The sequence below is a fragment of the Anticarsia gemmatalis genome, chromosome 20, assembly GCF_050436995.1.
Source record: "Anticarsia gemmatalis isolate Benzon Research Colony breed Stoneville strain chromosome 20, ilAntGemm2 primary, whole genome shotgun sequence".
In the NCBI taxonomy this organism is placed as follows: Eukaryota; Metazoa; Arthropoda; class Insecta; order Lepidoptera; family Erebidae; genus Anticarsia; species Anticarsia gemmatalis.
In genome coordinates, this window is record NC_134764.1 from 4,418,694 (window position 1) to 4,438,625 (window position 19,932).

Below are 19,932 nucleotides of genomic sequence, written 5' to 3' on the forward strand. Positions count from 1 at the left end.
TATTTGTAGTTTATTCGCGTAGTTCCGCACCGTACGTTAGTACCGGCGATCCTGTATGACAAGATTTACGAAGCGTTTATAGCAATCGTAGCTACAAACGTTCTTTGGTCTCTACCTACCCCTATGGAAAAAGGTTGTAATTTTATGTATGTATGACTGTATGTAACTAAAAACTTCTTCGACGAAAGGTTTGCACTTTAATTTCAGTTGCTACTCATTCAATTAGATATCATTATCAAAGATTTTGTGGCATGGACGAGTGTAGTATATAATGAATCTGATCTTTTCAAAATACGGGAAATAATAGGTACAACATAACACAAGAAAACAATATAAAAATTTCATATTATTTAATGTATATATTTTTAACAAACTGCATTTCAACATAAAAATAAATAGACCTTAATACTAAATGAAATAAAAAATACACCATCACTCCACACTTTGTAACTAATGTAACTTCTTTATTTTGTTTTTGACAGTCCTTGTCACGTTTGTTTTTCGCAATTTCTTTTGTATTTTATGTTTCTTTATGTCACAAGCTAGGTAACTTGGGCCGAAATCGTCGTAGAAGTCGACAATGGACTTCACTACACTGGGCATGAGATCCTTGTCGCGGCGAGCTAAAAGGTACGTGATACCATTGGAGCAGTCTGACATCACCATGTACGAGCCGAAGTAGAACAACTTGACAGTTATCTTCACCAGAGGAATCACTCTTGACTGCGGACCTAAATCTGACATAAAATCTGAAATTAATTTACATTTTGCATTAACACATATTGCTTTTAGAAAAGAAGGAGTGCTAGTGCAGCAAAGTGGTTTTAAAACTTTCTCTATTCACAGGTGTCATCTGACATTTAGAAAAGCATATGACATTAGCTAGAGCTAGTTAAAGAAAAAAACAACGTAAACTTTACTCTCATATTTCCTGCCTCTATCATAGATCAGTAGCTCGATTCTCTCCTACTATCGACTGCCGACTACTGGCTAGCTATCAAAATTTTTTAAAAGGAAATCTGTTTAGCGCCTCTACCGGGCTCCGTCAGAACTATTTTGGCAGTAAATATCAAATGACAAACTCGGAACTATACGGAATTGCGCTACAGTACGATACTTATAGCTTTACCTAATGTCACTGTAGTAACAAAATGACATTTGTAGTGTAAAAGCGAAACAGCAAGGCAAATGAAGTTTGAAAAGAATGGGACAGAAATATATTCTCGCTTGAACAAAAGTAGTAAACTTACAGTTGTCGTCTGGTGAAAAGAAAGGCACTTGGATGAACCGACTTGGACCTCTCTCTGGATCGGATACCAACAGTATATGGCGATGTTTACTCATGATCAACATTAGAGGAGCATTCGACCAATCAGGTTCCACTTGCAAGAACTTTTGCATTCGTTCTTTGACGTTTTTTATCATCTGTAAATAAAATAACATATTAGTGGCATTGCGTGTTCGAAATTATTTAGAAATTACATGTAGGTACTAATCAGGATGCGTTTCTTCTAAAGCGGAGAAGAGTGGACAGTGAATTAACCAGTCACAGTGCTTGAACTTTTCACTCCGCATCAGTAGAAACAGTGTCAGTCTTCGCTTAAGGTTAATCAAACTTTTTAGGTTAAATATCAGTTTATGACGCTTTCATTGAAGGTCTGTACTAAAAGGCTGCTATCAACCACGATTTTAAGAATACATTTGACATACTAAAATAGGAAGTTAGTAGTCTAATAATATGGACCATAGTGCACTTAGTATGGAAACCAAATAAACAAATAAACGTTCGTATTGTTGTCTTTCAAAGATAGATGATTAACAGCTCAAAACGAACGTCGCATTGCTTTAAAACGAACCCTTTTTTCATTAATTAATGTGAATCTAACACTTGTAACGTTTCCACTGCTTGTAAATCTTTCTTATTAACTGTGATCCAATGGAGTCTACACACCAGAGTTCTTCACCCGAAAACCGACACATGTCAGTTGATAACTTGATGTCGGAAACTGTTTATTTCAAAACATTCACGAAACAAAATCGCTAGCACTATGTCGCTGACTGTTAAAGACTTTGGTGTGTAGACTCCATTACGACGAGAATATATAGTAATGAAGAATTCTAACCAACGCATTAGTTCGCTTGAACTTAATATCTATGCACCCAGTCTCCTTCACGTCAAGGTTCCATGTGTAATACACTCTCCATTTAGTTCCGAGCACTGCTTCAGTCTTAAAATAAGGATCCAATGGCACTTTGTTACAGATTTTTTCATATTCCCTCAAAGCTAACGGGTCTGGAGCTTCATCAAATCCAAGTACAACAAATAATGTTAAAGTAAGCACACGTACTGAGGCTAACATCGCCATTTCGATACTAAAGTGTGGGAAAATAAAACGACATCGGACAAGATGATTGTTATGATACTAAATGTTACGAAATGTGCAAAGTAAATATTAAATATTTGTATTATACAAGCACCCTTGATTTAACATTAAACAAACGGGTTTATTGCGATAGTTTTATACTACAATTACTTTATTTGAATAACATAAAAACCTATGAACAGTAAACAAACATGTAACAGTAAATAAATCTTTATTTTCATTCACATAGTACTTAGATCGATATCACAATACAAACATATTCTATGCATAAAGTTAGTTACGGATATCCTGAATCAATACTAATATTATAAACGCGAAAGTCTGTCTGTCCATCAAGTTCGCTTTTTCAGCAAAACTGAGCCGATACGACAAAGTTCAATATGGCGTACTGTAGCGATTGTTGGAGATTCATAGCAATCATAGGCTTTTACATCAAAAGCGTGTCACTATTCTTACGATAAATTAATGTCTACATCTTCATTATCATGAAATAGAATGCCTTTCCCGATATCATCTAACAACAGAACAAAATGTTTTTATTTTGGCTGGCGACGTCGTTGTGTTTTTCTTCGATGGAACTTGCAGGCAGGGAATCCATCGCTCCCGAGGTTCAATGCCTCTACAGCCGCGGTGATCTGTCCCCTCGTGTGCCTCTGGTCTCGTCGGACCAAGAATGACGTCACACCGTGCAAGCAGTCAGATATAACGAGGTACCGACCATCGCCCAGTACTTTTATGGCCATCTTGAATAAAGGCACGTGCCCTTTCTTAGGATTATCGTCTGGAACAGAGAACAGACAGGGACATTTTTATTTATTCATAAATCTTTTTCCTAACGTAATTTCCTTCCCTCATTTTTTTAAACACCTACTTCTTTCAATCTCTGCATCACCCCAAGGTAGACTGGTAAAAAATGCCTTTGGCATTAAGTCCGCCTGTAAACATCTATGTATATGAAGTTTAGAAATAAATAAATAAACAAAAAGTGCTAATACAATTAATTAATAACATAATTGCTAACATAGGTAATTTTAGTTTTAGGCTTACGATGGCTGTAATTGATTAGGTTCTCGAGAACAATCGTACAAATTGTTCCTAACGAAATCAGATTGATAACCAAATTAAGCTAGTTTAGAACTATAAGAACGAATTTCCTAATTAAACCCAAATAGAACCAAGGTAGAACAATTCAGGCTTATAAGTATTTTGTACAACAGACTTACAATCGCCTTTCAAAACGTTAGGGACTCCAAGAAACCGTCCAGCTTTGTTAGCAGCCTCATCAGTCAGCAGCAGTATTTCACGAGACGAGTTCATTGTCATCAGAAGCTTTGCGTTGGACCACTTCGGTTTTTTGTCCAAATATTCTTGTATTGAGTCTTGAAATCGATCTACAATCTGGAATTAAACAAAACATAATAAGGACAGAATGTTAATTTTCAGGGAATACACCATTACCGAAGTTATAAGATTTATTTTGTTACAAGGTACCTGAGACATCATTATCCTCCAAACAAAGTATTATGTATTATGGAGGCATGATCGTAGTTATGGGCGGGTTATTAAAATAATAGAAAATCACTTTCTCACTCACTCTTTATAGAAATTTACTCACCAGACTGTTAGATTTTTTAAAAGCAATATGAATGCAATCAGCTTCCATCGTCTGGTCCCATGTGTAGTACACGCTCCATACTTTATCTGCCACTAAATCTTCTTCAAAAACAGGGTCTTTCGTTATGTTCTTACAAGTTTCTTCAAATCTATTTTGTCCTTCTGGTTTAACACTTAACGACAAACACCCGTCTCCTACGAAAACGATGAAAACTAGAGCCTGAATGAGAATCATGATGTTACTAAATCTTCATGAGAAATGAGATTCATTTTAAAGACGTGCTCTTCTGTGATATTTCAACAAAGTGTTATTTTTCTAATGAAATATTTTGTAACCGATGATACTCCTGGGAAGTGCTAACCAGACGTGGGAACCATGAATTATCTATTAAATTTAACGTTTTTTCTCTGCGTGTGTGGGTAATGCCTAAGTGTTGCTGTGATATTGTTCCTCAAAAACTAGATTTGGTTTTAAACATTTAATGCGTTTGCGAATATCAAGCCTACCACAATTCCCATTCGTTGTAAACTAGAATCTTCAAAGCTGGTGCACAAAATATCACTGCGGCGCTGAAAAAAAATATGTTAGTTGCTTATCAAATACAGGGATCAGGTAAACAAAAACCAAAAAGTACACTAATTCCACTACAGTTTATTAAAATTAAATTAATAACTAATTAACATTTAAAACGAACTAACAAGCACGAAACACGACAAAACTTGTACAGGAACTCATTGCGGTCTGGCAAATTTGCCAGTGTACGGGACCACTGGATCGAGTTCATCTGTACATGCAGGGAAACCATCTCCGAACCGTATTGTAGCAGCAAATAGATCTATGTCCACTCGCTTCGGTCTTCTGTATCTGTTGACTAGGAGTAATGTGACGCCGTACAGACAGTCGGACACGAGGAGGAACCGACCCTTGTTAGACAGCTTCATGGACAGCTTGAATAGAGGTACCTTGGCTGCCTCTGGTTTATCTGAAATGACAGAAGACAGAAAGATGTCTTTATGATCCAATGGTATTGAATTTATTGCTGTCGAAATGAAATAATGTTGTAGTTTGGCAATTTTTTATCTCAAAGATAAAAAATTGCAAGCACTTTTGTTTACAAGCATAGAAAATGTCATTTCTTAGAATCGAAATGTACTCAGAATCACAGCATATGTGTAGCCTTTTTTTTTCAACATCGTTGACAAAATTGGTTCGGGAGTTATCTAGACAAATTAAATAAAAGACAGTAGTTTAAAAAAATATTTAGTAGCCTGGCTTCTTGATTCGTACCTAGAGACTCACTTTCTAGTCCATATCTGCTAGGAATAGCAATGAACTGTCCCACAACACCACTGGTGTTGGTAAATAACAACATATTGCGAGACTTGTCTAGGGTCATGACTAGGGCCGCTTCAGACCAAGGAGGCTGTTCCTTCAAGAACTCTGCCATTTCTTTCCAGTAGCGATTCACTATCTGCAGAAGAGAAAATTAATACAAGCATTAAGAAATAATTATTTGAAGCATATGTATAAACTGATATTTTGTAAATCTAAGTCAACGATAAGACCGCAAAAATATATAAAAGGGGTGAAACTGAAATAAAGTGTAAAATAACACCTAATCTCAAAGTTTTATTTCTGTTTTAGTCATGGTAAAAGATGTCACGAATTTATAAAGTCCGGGACCGTTTTTCGCCATTATGCTACGGAACCCTAAAAAGTAAGTATAAATACGTTTCTAACCAAATTATTAGCGTTCTTGAACGTCACTTCAGGACACGCGCGATCTAATTTCACATTCCATGAGTAATAAACCACCCATATTTTGTCAACAACAAATCCGTCCATAAACATAGGATTTCTGGTCAGATTTGTGCAAATTTCTTCAAATTCCACTATCGCCTCCGGTTTTACAGGAAACATATCATCTTCGACTGCTACTACACAAGTTAACATTACAACGTGTATTAAACTTAGGAACAACATTTTGAAATTATTTCTTCACGCAGTTTCTATTCCTTTATAAAGACTGAATATGTTATGCTCGTGAACATCAATAATGTATTAGATAACTACTTTAGTAACGGATATTCCTAGTTAAAGTAATCTAACATGATCTATTTTTAAACAATGTTATGACAGCTAGACTAATGTTTATACATTTCGTGTCTAGAATTTCAGACTATTTCTGGATTCCCGCACGGTTACTCGTATTCAGGTAGTATTTTTTTCCTGAGTATTGCGTGTACAATTTTGCTTAATTTTAGTTCCCCACCCACAATTGACCAGCGTGGTGGACTCAAGGCCTAACCTAAACACAATCCGGGAGGAGACTTTCCCAGCAGTGGGACGTTAATTGGTCATTTTATTTTATTTTATTTGTTTATGTTTTCTGAACAAAATAGAGCCCTGAATAGAACCCCTAGAATGCTATGACTCTTGCAAGTTACAAGGTAAATAAATACTCTTTCCACCCAACAAATCGTTTTTTATTGTCACCAAATCAATAAAAAGTCTTATTTTGCAAGTATTATCTTTTATTTCAACAAATAGTTTGCTATAGAGAGTAGAAATAGGCAACTTTAGCAAACAGCACAAGAAGACTGAACGATACAGAAAGGTTCTTGAGACGAGTGAAACAGAAGAAATGAGCAAGCAGTCTTTGGGAAAAGAAGTCAATAACAAAAAAACATCAGCTGTTTAAACACTGTAAATTTTATTGATCCTTAAACACAGCTAGAAATACGAGTTTATTCGGGTTCTAGATGCTTGGTGCACGTTGGATGCGGGTCACCAAAGTTGTGCTTAGTAACAAATTCGTCAATCTCTGATTTCTTCGGTCTCTTTTCTTTGCGAACAGCTAGTGACGTCACTCCTGTGGTGCAGTCTGATATGAGGAGGAACCGGCCTCTGTACATCACCTTCATCGCCATCTTGAAAAATGAAACGAGCTCCTCGTCCGGTCCCCTGCCTGAGATAGACAACAACAAATGGATGCTTGGTTTGTGACAGGAAAATATAACAAGAGTGACTTATATTTTCAGAGCAAGATGGCGACTATCTAAACCACTAACCCTCGGTTTATGAGGTGCATTAAGCGGTACAATAGGGCTTAAACTGATATAAATTTAACAGTTTGAATAGACAAACTGCCACTAAGTTACCTCAGAAACCGGACATAAGAGGTCAACTATATGTTCAGAGATTTATTATAAGAATATTCTAACCGTTGCTAAATAAGAGCTTAGCAAATCTTGATAAAGCCAGTCAATAGATGGAGATAAACTGTGGTTCTGCGAGCTATGTGTATCAGATTCATAAAAAAATCCCTTGGTTATCAGCTAAGACATTAGCGGCTAAGCCGTATTAAAATCTTTTCAGAGACTTTAACAACTGTAACATTCGGTTGACCACTAAGACGTATGTAAGTAACAAAAGACTATACAGATCAAAGTCTTCAGCCTACCGAAGTCAGAAGACGCAGTCATACTTCTGCAAATAATGTACAAAACAGATTACATTGTTTCTATTAGACCCACTTTACCATCAAACCGTTCAAAATAAGGCACTCCAACAAATTGTCCATCAACGCCGTTGTTGAACAACACCATGGCTCCTGCGTTATTGTATTTCAAGAGAAGGCCCGCGTTGGGCCACTTTCGCTTCACCGTGAGGAAGTCTCCCATATCTCGCATCATACGTTTTACATTCTGGGTAAAAACAAAATTAAAAAGTAAAGGTTTTTTCAGCACTTGAAATGTTACACAGTGTTTAAGCTATGCCCTACATGATTTTACGTTATCTCTTACGTTTTGTTCTGTGCTTAATCTTGAAAAAATATTCGAGTCCCTAATGACCGAATATCTAAATAATATATTATGTATTATCAATTATCAATGCTTAATATTGTTATGTCATAGAACTACTTTTAGATACCGTGCTTTTTCCATAACAGTACTCTAGACTGACTGATAATCACTGATTGTATAATTTGCAGTTTGCAATCGTAACATTATTGACAGTTATCTACTGATATATCTGTACAATAAACCGTCAATTCTACATACCGTCTGACTAAGGTAATGAAACGTCATATCCACACACCACCCTTCCAAGTCCATGTTCCACGTGTAATACACCCTCCAAGGTTTCCCCGATACCATCCGAGTACGAAAGTTAGGCTCCTTAGTTATATTGTCACAAATTATATCACTTTTCTTACGTTCTACTGTCGGCATTGGATCCCAGTCCGCAGAAACTAGTACCGACAGAAACAATACACGTAAAGATCTTAAGAGCAACATCTTGAAAATAAGATTTACGGAAATTCTATCGTAATATAAAGAGAACTTGTTTATATTATGCTTTGAAACTTTACCTCAGTTATCATTGATATATCAACAAATGTGTGATTGCGGAGTAAAATATTTTGGTACGGATTTCTCTGCAGTCTGCATTTGTACAGATCAAGTAATAGACTTGTATTTTAGTCACCAATAAAAATATTTTTTTTACACTTATTTGATGGATTTCCAATATGCATTATTAAAAAATTGGAGATTAGAAAAATAATCGTCTAACAGGTAAGCTTATTGCCATCATTTTGATATCATATTACAAGTATCTTATAGAGGAAACTTTAGAAGTAAAATCACTTGATTGAAATCTGTATATTACGTCCAGTTATGTCAATGTTAAGTATATTTTACAAATCGTAATATTTATCTATAGTACAATAAAATAGCAGACTTATAATTAAAAATTAAAAGCAACCGAAACTCAACAACTATAATTGTAATTAATACATTGTTTTCGTTGGCCCCGTTCGTATTTACAGCGAGAAAAGAGACTTTTTGTGTATCACAAAATAACATAGACCGAACATTTTGCCATAAATGTTATACAGAAACTAAAAGTCAGCTATTTAAATAAGAATTTGGTCGCCGTTGTTAAGGAGCCTACACACCACAACGATCCACCAAATTTTGCAAAAGTCGCGGGCATGATTTGGAATAAAGGGTTGCCGACATCAAAATCATCGTCTTGTATCGGCAACTTCGGTAGGTATGTATAATCCATCGTGTTTGTCATGCACATAGTCGGTAGGTACACACGTACAAATCTATGGGAAATTTTTCATAGCCTCTTCACTGATGCAGGCAATCATGCCTTCTCCAAGGTTTAATTCTGCGAGGATCGCATCAAGCTGCTTCTTGGTTGGCAAGGTGTCTATTCGTATGGAGAGCGTGGTGACGCCCATGACGCAGTCGGACATGACGAGGTACTTGCCGTGGTGGAACAACTTCATGTTCAGCTGGAACAGTGGCACCGATTTTCTTGCCGGCGCTATATCTGAAATTGAAAATATTGTATAATCTCTGTTTAATTTTTCTCTATCTAAAACTTTACAATTCTCTCACTCTAAGTTAAGATTGGGCCAGCCTGTAACTAATTCGACCAAACTCCTACCTGACTGTTACGATCAAACATCTCCCATTTCTCTTTTAGGGGCTCTATACTATTAAAAAAAGATCTAGCTATCCCGGTCGACCCACAGACCAGATTACTAATGTTGCATGCTTAAACCTCCCTGTTTACCGCTATTCTAGCACAATTTGGGAAATGTAAAACTCGCAGAACATGATAATAGGGCTATATAGAAACAAATAACTGTAGTTGAAAACTACTAATACTCACTTCCATCTCTTATCACATTAGGTACTCCGACGAAGCGGCCGGCGGATCCTTGGTCTACAAACAGCAGCATCTCATGATGAGAGTGACCCAAGGACATGAGCAGCGTGGCCGCGTCCCAATACGGCTGCATCTCTAAGTAATCGTACATGTCGTTGAAGATGCGCTTCACTGTCTGCAAATATATGCACCAATTGATCAGTCAGTTAAAATAGAATTCAGACTTTTTATGTTTCATGACGAAGATCCTATTTTTCCATTATTAATTACATCTAACTTTTACAAACACATTATTAACTGTTTAGAGCGTCAAAATGATTTTTCGAATAAAGTTTCATCACGACTATAATGATAATAATTGGGCCTAGCCTAGCAGCTATCACTCAAGATTTTTTTAAAGTAGCTAACAATTATTCTATTATATTATCACCAAACATACTTCATGTTTGGTGATAATATAATAGAATAATTGTTTTGCGAAATATAAGAGTTATAAATATTGAAATTCAGAAAAAAATTAATTCCAAACTATGCAATTTTTATAAGATTTTGCGATAAAATATTAGTTCACCAGCAACACCGAGCATCGGGACCGAAATTCAATTGCTTTGCTATTAACTAAAAAAGAGTCACACATTTACTCACATCCTGAGAAATATTCTTAAACGTTATATCAATGCACTTTTCATCCAACTTTAGTTTCCACGAATATATGATCCGCCACTCTATACCGGTCACCATTTCGGGTTCAAAATAAGGTTTCATAGTCAACTTGCTGCACGTTTCTTGATTCTGATGTAGAATTTTATCTTCATTTTTATTAAGACTAGCATTTATCACTGTGAAGGTAAGATATAAAACAAAGATGCGCCTCATATTGGTAGTACGGTTTCATGTGAAATGTAGTCCATTATAAAGACTCACTATACAAAGATGTTATGATATGGTTTAGCAGTTTCCTCCCAGGCTTCGGAACGTAAACACATATCTACGTTCACTAGTCAATAATATTTTTTAAACTATGTATAGAACTAGGTGATTATTTGAATAGAAAATAACTAAAATGTTATATTATTTTTAAATCTTTCCTAGTCCCATCACTACATAATGTTAATTAAATATAAATCATAGTTTTCTCCTATCAGCCAGTAATAATTATGTATCTTTTATACTTTCATATGTGATCTTGCCTGGCTAGCTAAATATTTTTATTATATTTTAATTCAACATTTTGTATTTTCCTAGCAACCTTGTGATCGTAGTGCCTATGCAAAAATCTTATCGGGACTCGTTAAACATGTTTTAAAATTTTGGGAACCATTTTAACAAGATACTCCGCAACAGAAATTTAAAAAATCTAAACAAATAAACAGGATACGCGTATATATTCCGTTCAGTTTACTAATTTGAAATTCATCACAAATATAATTCGTGAGTCAATAAAAAATATTAACTTGTAACTGTTCTTCAAAATACGTTTTTATTTCTGCCAAGCTTATAATCTTAACAACTATGTAATCTTAAGAGTATAATCTCGACTACTGACATAAATTTAGATTTACCAAAAATATTTTTTTGGAATTTAATTGAGTAAGTCAAACTTTTGGCTTACTTAGACGAAATCGGAAGACAAATCCGATTTTTTTCAAGTGAAATCACGGGCTTAAGTTAGTAATAAGTATATACTCGTAGCTAGTATAGCGTGAATACTATACACTTATAACACAAAGTAGCTCTCCAAGCTGTAGCGTTGAGGTCAGCTCGCGTGTTTCACCGCTCATTTGTTCAGAGGAGGGCGTGCCTTGCGGACCACCGATGCGTATCTCGAAATAGGTAGAATTGGTAGGCGGAATGCCATTACAATCGGTTGTACAGTGACAGAAAGCGAACTCTCGTAATGACCGCGCCGCCCATACGTGATAGAAAAAACTCCCGGACTTTCGATTAGGATTTTTTTAATTTTATTCCTGTTTACCGTTTTTAAATTTTTAAAGGCGGCAAACAGGAATAGGCGGTTCCAGATCGTTAACTTTTGAAATATTCTTTGTCTTCTTTGTAAAATGTAATATCGTTTATTAATACGGTAATTAGTGGAAACGAATGCCATGTGTTACGGCATTTCGTGGTTAAATAGTTTATTGTTTAACGTGTCTTTTTAATCTTGTAATAAATTGATCAAAATACCAAAAAAACAGCTGGCTACCAGTGCCGAAACGTCAAGCCAAGGAAGATATTTTGCCCGATATATAATAATCCACTAATTGAGAAACGAGACAGCTCTAACTGGCCACAATAATAATAGAAAAATAGGGCATTATTGTATATTTTCTGAATATTAATATATGTATAATAACTATCACCCTCGCGTCAGTGCCTTCGTCATAAACCTAAGCGTAAGGAAGGCGGAACCTATCAGCTAGGGGCGTCCATACATTTATCTTTTATTATTTGTTGAAGTTTTATTATAAATTATCTATACGCTAGTTTATATATCCGGTGTTAGGCTTAAAAAGACAATAACCTGTGATATCCTGAAGCAGCCATCATTATGAGATAATGAGATATTTGTTTAGTTATTTTCATTTACGTAACAGAAAAGTAAATTGTTTTCTTTTGTATGCGTGAGTTTTCTATTGCTTCTATGCGTTCTGCCAAGAGAACGTCTATAAATATACAGAACACGTTAGATATAAACTATCCTTCTGACTAAAATCATCTAAGTTGTTTCAATAGTTAATTCCTACAAACTGCACAAACAGATAAAGATACTTTTATATTTATAAGTATGAATGAATTGGATTAGAAAGCAAAAGTAAATCTATTTATTGTGTTAAACTTTAACTCTTTTGCTAACACATGTTCATCTATTTGTAATTCCGGAATAAATATTCAAATTACTAACTTTCATCAAATAAATATACATATATAACTGTACAGAGGCACCCCTCAGCCGGTTGTAGGCGGTTCGATCAAGCCTCATGACGTCACCTCACTGGGAATGGATATAAATTGGCAGGCTCCTCAATATTAATGGATCGGAAGGGACTTAGGTACCTTCACTTATTGTTCTTGAGTTATATTCCTGCTACCGTGAGGTGAGCTCGAGTGGTGAGCTCGAGTGATTGATATAAAAACTGACTGATGATCGATTTTCAAAGCGCTAAAGGCTTAAAACTTATATTTAAAAGCTTGGATGGAAGGTTGGTAACATTCCATAAGTATTACTGATACATATTTGGTGTTTTACTAGCGATATTGAAAGATAAAATTGGCATCAATTTTGGTAGCATTTTTTTTGGAATTGGTAAAGATAAACAATACTTTATAATTAATTTCTTGAGGGCTAACAAAAACCCCAACTCACACTTGACCAGCGTGGTGGATTAACCACGGCACTTTTTCATTTGGGAGGAGACCCTTGCCCAGTGGGAAAGTCATGGGATAGAAAGAAAAATACATAATTACTCGGAGACAACGATAAAATAATATTACCTACAAGCCGAAATTGAATTTTATTAAAAGGATTTCAAAATAGAGCCTTTCACACACTACAATATGGCTTGCACTCCCGTAAATATTATTTCGGCTAAGAGCAATACCTATAAATACTGACTGAAAATATCCTTGATTATCACAAACAAACGAAACTATTCCCTCAGAATCGAACGAAAAGAAGCTAACAAACCGAATCTCCAAAAGCTTAATTTGAAGCCAAAGAGAACCCAATAAAAAAGCCCCAAGTTCTATCAGACATCTCACAAAATAACATAGGCATAGTTATATACCAAAACTGATATCACTTTCACCAAGACTTTTCCTTTCACTATTTCGAATAAGTTAGGAAAACATTTTCGCCTGTATAGTTCCGTACCCTCCTATAATCCTGTACCTGCAGAGATATACCGTACTTACCCCGAGCGGCCACTATCATCCATACCTACCATTTATTTTGCGATACACAACAACACAAGTCCAACAAATTACCAAACTAAATTCAACCTTAGTAGGATGAGGGTAAGATTCAAATTCAAATGTAACGGTTAGGCCGTTACGTTGTTGATTTATGATTGGTGCTCCCCCCACCAAACGCGCCTCTCGCCCTGCCTCATGCATTTAAATTGCTTCATTACAGAACTAGACGCCGCCAAGTAGGGTTGTCTGTTGGGAAAAATCCTCAACAAGTTTATTTTCGTGAATTGTCTTGTTATTTATTTATCATTCACTATTTTCTGAAATCTGGGAGTTTGTTTCGGGTTACGAAGAGATGATGTTAATTTAGAAACTTGTATGTATTTTGTTAAATAAAAGTTGGGATAATATACGTATAAAAGGCAGTAATCGTGATTATCAAAAAAGTTTGAATAGACCACATGATATTTTAAGTAAATCGCAATCATTTGAAAGATAAAATACTTAGCACGGAACAAATCTCGTACAATTAAATTGGCGATTTGAAACAACGATTAGCTAAATTTAAAAACACATACACCAATACCTTATTTGAATCACCAAAAACCTTTTATCATCACTCACAAATGAAATTGCAACAAACTAAATTGAAAAGAAACTCCAAACCACATGGCATAAAAACTCTACATCCCAAAATCTTGCCAGCCCTAGTTGTTCCCGGGGAGGCAGCGGGCGTATCTGCACGACGATCATTAGTCCCGGGGACTGGGCAGACACAAAATTTTGCATGCTACCGATATTCTACCACCTAAGCAACTCTACTATTAGCTCGCTAATAGCCGCCATTGCAGACCTACGTTTTTATCCAATTTCATTTCAGCTTCAGGGGACTATCACCTATCTCAGTTGACAACTACATATTTGAAAGCCACTATGCTGTACATGGTTTTCTGCTTTAGAATACGGTGATTAATACATTACGTTAGAGCACCAATGTACTGCATAGTGACCATCAATTTGACGTACACTAGTTGTCAACTGAGAGATGTGATAAGTCCGCTGGTCTTAAAAAATATAGTCGAAATACATAAGTGATTGGTAACTGTCGTGACTTTGTTCAGTGAAGAGATTTAGGAGCTTGCTCTTTCATACTTTGTATGATTTTTTGTTTTGCAAATTTTACTTTTTATGATCAAATTTTATGCAAAATTGTCTTATTTTATCTAGTGTCGTACTACATAAGATACTTTCCACTCGCAGCTGTGCTCGCGTGGGATTTCACCCCCATTGGGAGCAAATTTCCAAAAAATCGTCACTTATTGTTCCTCTATACTTCCTAAGAAATCTTCATACCAAATTTCATCTTTCTACGCTCAGCAGTTTCGGCTGTATGTTGTCCATCAGTCAGTAACTCAGTAACAGATGAATTATCCATAGATAGAGTAGATACATAGATTACTGTTCTTATCTAAACTTATCTTACAGGAGTTTTTGCTTGAATGAAAGAAATGAAATGTCACTAAGGCAAGTACGAAGACATACAGGATAATACAAATTTACTATTATAAGCGCTGGTGCCTAGAAAAAGTATAGATTTTGTAGTTGTTGTTTTCATAATAATACCTAACAACAGTCTTACAGTAACCTTTTTATACTAATGTTTTATTTTAATATCTTCTCATGTTAATAGTTTTCATTGCCAGTCACATTGTACGTACTTTATAAAATATTTTCTTATAATAACGGCAAGTTTTTAAACAATTATGACTAAGTAATATATTGTATTCTTTGTTTTTTTAACGATAGGAATATATATTTTTATACATGAGATCATTTTATCACATTATTGTTATTATAAAGTCTCGTTTACATCTTTTTCTATAGCTCTATTTTATCATCATCAGTCTATTTCCATATAGTGCAGATGATACAAGTGGCGTCAGATAAAGAGATACCTTTAGCAAAGAAACATCTTCGTTAGTAGCTAACAAGTCATAGGACATTTTATCACTGTATAATAATAGTACAATTATTATAATTATTTCGATCATCTACAGAACTGACCTATTTCACTCTTTAAAGATAATTTCCAGATAACATATCCAAAGGATAAAAAAGGAGTAAGTACCTATTAATAAAACATTAATGAGAAAATTTCTGTTTAACCTTATCAATACGATTTAATTGGGAATATGAAACGCAATATTCCGCAGCTTGCTACAAATATAAAATATAGTTTTTGTAATAACTACAGTTATATAATTGGTTGAAATATGTTTTGAAACAACACATTCGGAGGTATATTATTTGATTGATTGGATTGCGCAGAATTCGTGGGAAACTTCTAACATTAACAAATTGTCTACCAACATTCAATAATTAGATCAAAACGGCAATTTTGATTAAATTTACGAAAACCAATTACTCGATATTCTACAATATATGAACGAAAATTAAAATTCTCACACACACCCACAAAAATTACAATTTCTATAATTAATATAAAATTGCCAATTTATTAGTCGTCAGAAATGTCGGTAGTGAGGATAGTCGAATCGAATTTTAATAATTAATTAACAAAATTTCTCGTTAATTATCGACAAAATGGCGGAGGTTCGCGTGCCACGAAAGCTTCGATATTTGAACTTTAATTCTGACACTTTGATGTTAGCTGAAACGTGCCGAACATTTTCTAAATTGAATAAACCCGAAGCTAATTGGTTTCGGTTTGTACAATCTATCAGAAATATAAATCAAACAACTGAACTATATAGGATTTTAATTAGTTCATGTTACTTGTACGCCCAACTCATTTGTCCAAATCATAAATCGTTAATAAATGATACGGCTTCCAATCCTCCATTTTTTTGACTTCCGTAAAAAGTTATTCACGTGCTGTAATTAATTTTCGACGGTATGGCTGCTACCAACAGCGCAATTGAAAATCAGTAGTGTGGATATAGAATGAAAATACCTGTTAGATTTTTTCTCCTAGTCTTTGCTCTACTTGTATTTTAAGAAGTGACGCTACGGCACCCACCTGTGAATCCACTCTATGCTAGAGTATATAGTATCAAAGCTCTTTGGAGGTTATTACCTACGGCTCTGCAGAAATACTGAAAGATCATTTCATTTTAAACGAATTTGAATGAGGAAATACTCAAAAAACTTGGATGTACTTAAATTACCATCATACACATTTACAATAATATTTTCACCATCTTGTCTCACATTATAGTTATGTATTCCCTGTCTGCTAAAACTGAGATGGTCGGCGCACCTCAGCGTGCATCTGACGGCGGCTGCCAATCAAAAGGGCTTTAACTTAATCCCGGTTAGGATTAAGGAAAAAATAAACCGACAGACCCCTCTGTCCTGCACAAGCGTTCATGCTTCACCGCTTTCGGCTGTACCCACAAACTTAGACATGCACTTGGCAAACAAAATGCCAAGGGAAAAAGAGTCTAATGCTCTTAGATTTAGGGTTTATGGTAATGATTTGTGATTGTGCAGTTATGTTGGTGTAACAAAGTTCGGCATTTGACGCTTGAGGTTTCGCGTTTGTAATGTAATTGTTGTATAAATGTATTGTTTGTTTTGTGAAGTTTTTGCTCGACTGATCCGTGGGTAGGTGTAAAATTTGAAATTACCTTTTTTTTCTACAAGACACTGACGAGCACTTAGACTGAGAGCTGTAGTTGGTAGGCAGTCTACATCTCCGTTATACTGTGAAATGATTTTTAATGTGGAACGAAATGTTTGTTTTTAATATTCTAGAATCAATTTGAGGATAAACTCAGGGACCAAACATACCGTTAGATCTGATTACGTTAGTTTTTACAAATCAATTCGTTATTGTGTGTGAAAAAAAGAAAATCGATTTATAAATAAGCCACCTAACTGTTGTTCATTTAGTTTAGCTTAAATCTTTTAGTTCTAACAGTTAAAGACCAAAAGCTTCACTATTGCGGTCTGCTTCATGTGACTTAAGTAAACAAAAAGGCTTGAGACACAAAAGCCAATTCATCTCGTTTTCATAGAAAGTAAAATTTTATTGAAACCCCAGCCCCTTTTAAACTGTCAACTGTCAGTCAGAGGACCACCAAACGAACGAATTATCATGAGATCAGCGCAAGTACGAGTTTACCTTCGCTTTCCGTGAAACCTATTCAATATGCGGATAAACCAACAAAGAGGCGTTGAAATCCATACCTTCGCTATTCTGTGTTGAGCCGCCGAAAAAAAACATTCGGGCAAAAGTTGCCAGACCGAAAAATAGAAAAGGACACATCGAAAAACAGATTATGACAAGCCGTTGTTGTGTTTGTAAACAGCGATAGGAGGCACACAATAGTGAGCCGTAATGTGACACCTTTTTTGATTGGATGGTTTATAAGTCGCCATTGATATGCGATTTTTGCATTATGGCAATACTTTGCAGATATTGGGCGGCAAAGTAGGCAAATTGTTGATGTACACACAGCTGCCCTTAGTATTTTTTGTTGTTAGATAATTTGATCGTTTTAAGATATGGGTGTGCGGATTTATGGCTGAGTTGACAGGATAATACGTAAGAATATTACATTATCTATTATGTATGAAAAGGAAGTACGTTTCACATAAAGCGAGAAGAAAAGATACAATGTTCTACACCCGCTTATTTAAGTTCTAAAGTCTAATTATGTAATAAAAAAATAGAAAAATAGCAATAGCAAATAGCAATTTTGAAAAATAGTCGTGTTGAGCACATACCTACCAAACTTTCAGACGAAAGCCTTTCCAAAAACTATCAAACGCTGAAACCCTCAAAGTGTAAGCAGTCTTACCATCTTTTACCAGTAAATTTTCCGCAATCAGTACGCTTACAACATTTTCAGGCCTCGGGCGTAAAATTTCAGCAAAAATTACACTCTTCTTACAGAAACTTTTCAAAGCGACATATCTATGAGATATCCTATATGATGCAAGAGTCTTCAGTGGTGTAACCACTTAACATAGTGACGTGGTGTTGCATTAGCCGGGTGCGCGGGCGCAGGCGATGCGTGAGCGACATTCGTCACGCCGCCAGTTCTCACGAGCCGCGCCGGAGCTGCGAGCTACTTGTGTTGTCCCAGGATTAACGTACACGTGTCATAGGGCTACTACAGGCTATGATAATTAATTGGTTTATTCATTCTTGTTAGATTTTTATTACAGTGGAAGGTTTCTGATTAGGAGACTGATCCAGTGAGACTACTGACTGCTTAGAAATTGTCTTGAGATACAGTTTTGTGTAGCTAAATTAGCAAAACCAGCGCTGAAATGGTTTCGTTTGATGCGATGACGGAAACGAAATCCAAATCAAGATTTCTTTGGCTAAGATGAGTTTCCTATTTACTTCTAGGTTGCTAATAAGTGATGAGCAGCGTTATTCTTCGGAGTTTTCTTTCTACAACTATGTATTTGTGGATAAAAAAATCTACTACGTTTATAAATTATGCCTTTAGATGATTGTTCAAACTAGGTACGCTTGCGACGAAGAATACTAAAAGAATCTGCTGTGATAGAAGATGCTTGGAACAGTCCACACAGAACTCAAATAACAATAATTAGCTCCCATAAAATTACTTAGGAACTAAAAAAATATGTCGATAACCCTACATAACGATCAGATATGACATTAGTGGTAGCCCTATTGTATGTGTCAGCATCGCTCGGGAGTGACAATTCATTCAGGCTACCTGCGCGCGCGCATAATCCAAGTGACACACGAGACGTGACCCACAGATTATAATACTAGTTTGACATGTCGCTATTTATACCTACAGATGCAATACCTCTAAAAGAAATATGATCTCTAGTATATATTTTTTTGTTGCTATAACATTATGAGTGACTAGTATCCAAAGGAACCCAGTTATTATATATATTAAGTTATTAATAAACCATTAAACAAACATTACTCAGCGTTAGCGTGGTTGCGACAAATTTAATATTTTTGGGAAGCTTTCAGGGGTTTCAAAATGAATTAAGCAAACTTTTGGACTAATTATTATCATTTTTGGTAGCTTTTGCTTTTGGTACCCATAATTTATGAAGTAAATATGTATCAAATGATATACACCTAAACAAAAATCAGAATAAAAAAGAACTTCCCATTTTCCTACTCATCAATCTAAGGCCTTTCCTAAGTATATGTTATTTTGACAGAGTATGCTCTGTATAAAATCTATATTCTTTTAGTTAATGTTAATCTGTCGCGTCTCATATTCCATAATCTATGGGATTAAAGTTGGGCTGACGATTTGAAGCATTTATAGGTCCGTATTGATCCGTGAGTGGATTTATTAGTGC

The 19,932-nt window shown here is 35.4% G+C and overlaps 2 protein-coding genes across 2 annotated transcripts; both read right to left on the reverse strand.

The window, feature by feature from the left end:
• Positions 1-407: 407 nt before the first annotated feature.
• On the reverse strand, positions 408-2,366 carry LOC142981884 (uncharacterized). Its single transcript, XM_076128023.1, has 3 exons — positions 2,124-2,366; positions 1,251-1,425; positions 408-749 (listed from the first exon to the last, which is right to left on the reverse strand). The coding sequence occupies exons 1-3, from the start codon at positions 2,364-2,366 to the stop codon at positions 451-453; spliced, it is 717 nt and encodes a 238-aa protein (XP_075984138.1). The 3' UTR covers positions 408-450.
• A 6,285-nt stretch (positions 2,367-8,651) lies between these two features.
• Positions 8,652-10,567, reverse strand: LOC142981763 (uncharacterized). The gene is made up of 3 exons (XM_076127865.1): positions 10,336-10,567; positions 9,694-9,865; positions 8,652-9,348 (listed from the first exon to the last, which is right to left on the reverse strand). The coding sequence occupies exons 1-3, from the start codon at positions 10,564-10,566 to the stop codon at positions 9,119-9,121; spliced, it is 633 nt and encodes a 210-aa protein (XP_075983980.1). The 5' UTR covers position 10,567; the 3' UTR covers positions 8,652-9,118.
• Between the last annotated feature and the right edge of the window lie 9,365 nt (positions 10,568-19,932).

Bases quoted from the DNA above. Each gene is read 5' to 3' on its own strand.
- LOC142981763 (XM_076127865.1), bottom strand. From the start codon at position 10,566: ATGAGGCGCATCTTTGTTTTATATCTTACCTTCACAGTGATAAATGCT. The intron at 9,866-10,335 runs GTGAGTAAATGT...ATATATTTGCAG, and splicing joins TTAAGAATATTTCTCAGGAT to ACAGTGAAGCGCATCTTCAA. The intron at 9,349-9,693 runs GTGAGTATTAGT...TTTCAATTTCAG, and splicing joins TAATGTGATAAGAGATGGAA to ATATAGCGCCGGCAAGAAAA.
- LOC142981884 (XM_076128023.1), bottom strand. From the start codon at position 2,366: ATGGCGATGTTAGCCTCAGTACGTGTGCTTACTTTAACATTATTTGTT. The intron at 1,426-2,123 runs GTTAGAATTCTT...TTTTATTTACAG, and splicing joins TCAAGCGAACTAATGCGTTG to ATGATAAAAAACGTCAAAGA. The intron at 750-1,250 runs GTAAGTTTACTA...AATTAATTTCAG, and splicing joins CTTTTCACCAGACGACAACT to ATTTTATGTCAGATTTAGGT.